The following is a 5,390-nucleotide window of genomic DNA, read 5'->3' on the forward strand; positions in this document are numbered from 1 at the left end:
TCTAAGTCATTACCAATATTCAGTTTTTGAAAAATACATGACTAAAGGAATAGTCTGGAACAACTCTGAAAGCAATCAGGGGGAGATTCCGACATCAGGGGAAGGATCCAAGGATATGATGTCGACATAATTTACTTAGAAATTGAAGTTGTGTTGTACTCTTTTTCCTTTCAATTAAGAACAGTTTTTCCCAAAAGGGTTTTGTCACTCGACAAGGTTTTTAGCGAGACAACACTAAAAACATAAAATATGTTGAACGTTGAAGACATAAAGATCGTGTTGATATTATTGAAAATATCTGATCAAAGAAATGAAATGCGATAGTCGGTTAAGCAACGTAACTTCTAGAATCAACAACAAGGTCTTATAAACATTCAAGTCACCAAAGTAATGTGTGATAAACTCCTTTTGACCACATTAGGCTAATGAAAATTGTCTGACATCATGGGGAGCAACTAATGGTGTGTTGAACTCTTTTCCTTCATCGAGGTTACTTTTTCCCATAGGGTTTCGTTGCTCGACAAGGTTTTTAATGAGACAACGACAAACACCGGGAATGTAATTTCCCACCTAAGACTATTTTATTTCCTACAAGGATTTTCTTCCTTAAGAGTTGTGAAGCAACTAGTCAACTTCAACGGACCAAAGTGATCATCTGCAACGGATCACATTTACTTGCATCTGTCACGTTGTACTCTTTTCCCTTCATCAAGGTTTTTATCCCACTGGGGTTTCCTTGTCAAGGTTTTAATGAGACAACATATTCTAGTCCAACTATGTTCTAAGTTTGCTTAATATTGTACTCTTTTTATTTAGTTCAGGTTTTGTCCCTCTGGGTTTCCTTGACGAAGTTTTAATGAGGCAATTAACTTAGACTCATCGATCTGTGAAGAACGTATTGCATGTGATGAACTACATGTAAAGTAAGAGACAACATGTGAAGAGTTGTACCAAGGTTTTATCCCACTGGGTTTTTCCTTGTCCAAGTTTTAACGAGTCAATTAATTTCGGCACAAGTCATCAAGGAGACCGACATTTGAAAAACTACATGTGAAGCACTATGTATAAAGTTTTGTTATTGAACCGCACAAGGAGGAGTGTTACAGGGCCTACGGCACGTTGGATGTGCGGTCCAACTAAATTCCTAGAATTGTATATAAAGGAAACTTTATTATACTTGTACTCTAATCCTCTAATAAGATGTTCTCCTTTTTGTCTCTCCATTTTCTACCTTCACCTCTGTTATTTTTTCAAAAATAAATAGATTTTATTTTGGCTAGAAATGATTTATATAATCCTCTCGGGAGTCCGTATAATAATATTCTACAATTTGCAAAAAGCCACCGAGCCGATTAGGACTCTACCTATATACATTTCTGTCGTTATGCTTCAAGAAACATATATAATAAAATGCATCTCTATCATTCAAAACCAACCCCAATTGCACAATAATATCCTTAAGTTAGACATTTTTATTCATACACGATTTCCAAGATCTCATCACAGAAACAAGAAATGGGTTTCTCTGATAAGCTAGCTATCTTCATATTGATGTTCATATCATACTACTCTGATCAAATTACAACTGCAGAAGCTCAGGAGCCTGAACCCTATTATTTAGCTTGGAGTGTCTGTACAGGAAGTAATTTCACTGCAAACAGTCCTTACAAAACCAATCTCAATCTCTTACTCTCTTCTCTCTCAACTACATTCACAAACAACGACACAGTCCCTCGATATGGTTACCGTAACATCACAACCGGAAAAGGCTCAGATACCGTTTACGGATCGTTACACTGTCGAGAAGATATTTCACCGGAAATATGCTCAAAATGTGTTCAGATTGCAGCTGATGAAGTGGTGAAGGATACTGATGACGGGTGTCCAAATTCAAAAGGAGCTATTATGTTTTACAACGGATGTGTTTTACGGTATTCAGATAAGTATTATTTCTCTCGCAAGGATCAAGCACCAGAAACTGGTATGCGTACTATGGCTTACTTCGAAAACCCGGATCAATTTCTCAACTTAACTCTTGGACTGCTAAATGGGTTAGTGGTTAAAGCTGTGAATGATAATTCTAACGGACCTTCTTTATATGCGACTGGTTCGACAAATTACTCGAGTACCAATCAAGTTTATGCCATGGTTCAGTGTACACCGGATATAACACCAACTTTATGTGAGGCGTGTCTTAGAAAAGCTATTGGGACGTTATATTGTTGTACTGAAGCAAAAGGGGCTAGAGTTCTTACTCCTAGTTGTACTTTTCGATTCGAGGTCTATACTTTCTATGGGAAATCTCTGTATACTACTGAAGATCAAGCTTTAACTCCCGCTCCTCTATTATTACCTCCTGCAGTTCTACGATCACCGTCAAATACAACTAACTGTAAGTACTTTGATTAAGTTTCTCAAACTTTTCAATTCTGATATTAGATATTGAGTGTTCCTTTCAGAAATGATTTTTATTTCATATAAATGTGCAGCAAATGGGAATCATTCGATGAAACTAGCTGTCGGTATCGCCGTTCCTTCAGGGATTGCACTACTAGTGGCATCCTTTGCTGTTTGGTGGTTCTGTTTCTACAAGAGAAAGAGGACGGATGATGGCAAATACTATGGTAGGTAGCCTTGAATATGACTATATGTGTATGTTGTGTGAGGCGCTAGGCGAGGCGCCAAGGCCTTTGTCTCACCTTGCCTAGCGCCTACGCGTGCCTAATGCGATTAAAATAAAATAAATTAAAAAATAATGGCACAATTCAGCGCTTTGGGCGCTTTATTAGCTTAGGCGCCCCCTGGGCAACTTGTGCGCTTATGGTGCCTTTCACAACATAGCTCCATGTCTCTATGCGACTATGCCTCTCTTTCAAAGCATCTGCTGATCAAGTCATAATTACTACCTTGGTATAGCCCCAAATATGGACCAAGATATTCAAAGTGCAGAATCAGTACAATTCAATTTCAATATGGTAAGGGATGCAACTAATAACTTCGCCGAAGCTAATAAGCTTGGAGAAGGTGGATTTGGCCCTGTTTATAAGGTTCGTGTATATTGAAACATTTCATTTCAGTCAGAGTTCAAACTATATCAGTAGCTGAATTTTAAGTACTTGTTTGTTGGTATCTTCAGGGCACACTGCGGGATGGACAAGAAGTAGCTGTGAAAAGACTTTCTAAAAGCTCAGGTCAAGGTGATCAAGAATTCAAGAATGAAGTCTTATTATTAGCTAAACTTCAGCACAGGAATCTTGTCAGACTATTAGGCTTTTGTTTGCATGGACAAGAGAAACTGCTTGTGTACGAGTTAATGGATACCAGTCTCGATCATTTCATATTTGGTACGCACTACGTATGCTTTGTTTTTCTTTGTTAAAAAAATATGAATTGGTTCAGTTTTATGTAATAGGGTGGCCTAACAAGTTGATAATTGTATTGGATAAATGGGTGTAGATACTGCGAAACAGACGTCTTTGGATTGGGAAAGACGATACAAGATTGTTGGAGGAATTGCTAGAGGTCTCCTTTATCTTCATGAGGATTCTCGACTCAGAATTATTCATCGGGATCTCAAAACGAGCAATATATTATTAGACGCAGATATGACTCCAAAAATTTCAGATTTTGGCATGGCTAGGCTATTTTTGGTAGACCAAACTCAAGCTAATACAATGAGAGTCGTCGGGACATGGTAAGTTTAAAAATGAAACTACTCCATCTTCATGTAAACATAGTTAAATTCATTCCTTATTTGCTGAGACAAGCTGTGGAATTCTTATTCGTTGCATTTGATATTTCAGTGGATATATGGCACCGGAGTACGCATTGCAAGGACGTTTCTCTGTAAAATCAGATGTTTTCAGTTTTGGTGTCTTAGTTCTTGAGATTCTTAGTGGAAAGAAGAACACTTCATTTTACGAATCCGTAGCAGGTGGTGCACAAGATCTTCTGACATACGTGAGTATAGAAGTTTTTTTGTCCCTTCAATGCAAATTGTTTTGTTTTCCTTGCAACAATTTGATTCAGCTTGAGAGAGTTTTTTTTTATTTATTTTTTTCTAATGCATTTTTTTTCTACCAGGCATGGAGACTTTGGCAAAATGATACAGCCATGGAACTGTTAGATTCAACATTGAAAGAGAACTGTTCCAGAAGTGAATTTATGCGATGTGTCCACATTGCTTTACTATGTGTTCAAGACAGTATTGCAGATAGACCGACGATGGCCTCAGTCATTTTAATGCTTAATAGCAACTCAATGACACTGCCGTTTCCTACACGCCCTGCATATTGTGTTTCAGATCAAGCAATGGAAGATGCATGGAGCGTGAATCAGGTTTCTGTCACTGAATTGAATCCTCGTTAAAAAAAAATATCCCACCCTCGCATAAGATCTGAAAATCGCACAAGTGGAAGACGGATGGGAAAAAAATTAGCAAATTGTGAATAATTATATCATTAAGGAATTTTATCAATCAGTTTTTGTGATTATTTTTGTACCTCCAAGGAAAGTCATTCACCAACGGCTTGTGGGTAAACTGTCATGAGATGTCATGTAGGCTTGGGACATAAGCCCAATTCACCATCCCTTTAACCAATACCCGAATTGCATGCAGCCACCACCGCCAACATCAAGTGTGCCACCCTCCACCAATGGCTAACCGTGTATGTCACCACCTCCTGAGGCAAGTCATCCACCGGGGACACAAAAAAGTTTGGACTTCAAGATTACCGTTCTATTTTAATCTAGTTCTCATGAGTTGGATAATGTAGGAAATACCAATTAGTCCTAGGAATAATATATTAGAGTTAGTTTAGTTCAGTTGACTGAGTCAACTGTCTGTTTGGTCCATTTTAAAAAATATATTTTACAGTTTGGTCCTAGGGTTTTGTTCACTCACACAGAATATTCTTTTTCTGTTACTAAAATACCCTTTCACTACCGTACATAACCAGAAAAAGCAGAATCAGTTTCAGTTTTTAATTTCTCTCTCCTACTTCATCTGCTGCTGCAGAACAACTAAACTAGGGTTTACGAAGATTGATTTCGTTTTTGATACGAAGATTGATTCGATTTATAGCAGATTAATGAGAAAGTCATTGTTATGAAGACTGGTTTGATTTACGGAGTTGATTTTGGTTTTAGAAGATTGATTCGATTTTTACGGAGTTGATTTGGAATTTACAGATATGATTTGATTTTTACGGAGTTGATTTTGGTTTTTGAAGATTTATTCGATTTTATGGAGTTGATTTTGGAATTACAGATCAAATTTATGAAGATTTTGATATTCGAAGATTGAAGTTCATTTGATATTTGAAGATTAGAGTTGATTTGAATTCTTCTTGTTTCTGGTGAGTATTCATACTAATTCCTTTTCTGATTTA

The 5,390-nt window shown here is 37.2% G+C and overlaps 1 protein-coding gene across 1 annotated transcript; it reads left to right on the plus strand.

Moving 5' to 3' along the window:
- Positions 1 to 1,452: 1,452 nt before the first annotated feature.
- Positions 1,453 to 4,886, plus strand: LOC113286526 (cysteine-rich receptor-like protein kinase 15). Its single transcript, XM_026535120.1, has 7 exons — positions 1,453 to 2,392; positions 2,490 to 2,624; positions 2,917 to 3,047; positions 3,137 to 3,344; positions 3,457 to 3,694; positions 3,804 to 3,960; positions 4,084 to 4,886. Exons 1-7 carry the CDS (start codon positions 1,516 to 1,518, stop codon positions 4,366 to 4,368), a joined length of 2,031 nt encoding a protein of 676 aa, XP_026390905.1. The 5' UTR covers positions 1,453 to 1,515; the 3' UTR covers positions 4,369 to 4,886.
- Positions 4,887 to 5,390: the final 504 nt, after the last annotated feature.

Source organism: Papaver somniferum, chromosome 1, assembly GCF_003573695.1.
Source record: "Papaver somniferum cultivar HN1 chromosome 1, ASM357369v1, whole genome shotgun sequence".
Lineage (NCBI taxonomy): Eukaryota > Viridiplantae > Streptophyta > Magnoliopsida > Ranunculales > Papaveraceae > Papaver > Papaver somniferum.

Bases quoted from the DNA above. Each gene is read 5' to 3' on its own strand.
- LOC113286526 (XM_026535120.1), top strand. From the start codon at position 1,516: ATGGGTTTCTCTGATAAGCTAGCTATCTTCATATTGATGTTCATATCA. The intron at 2,625-2,916 runs GTAGGTAGCCTT...ACCTTGGTATAG, and splicing joins GGATGATGGCAAATACTATG to CCCCAAATATGGACCAAGAT. The intron at 3,345-3,456 runs GTACGCACTACG...AAATGGGTGTAG, and splicing joins TCTCGATCATTTCATATTTG to ATACTGCGAAACAGACGTCT.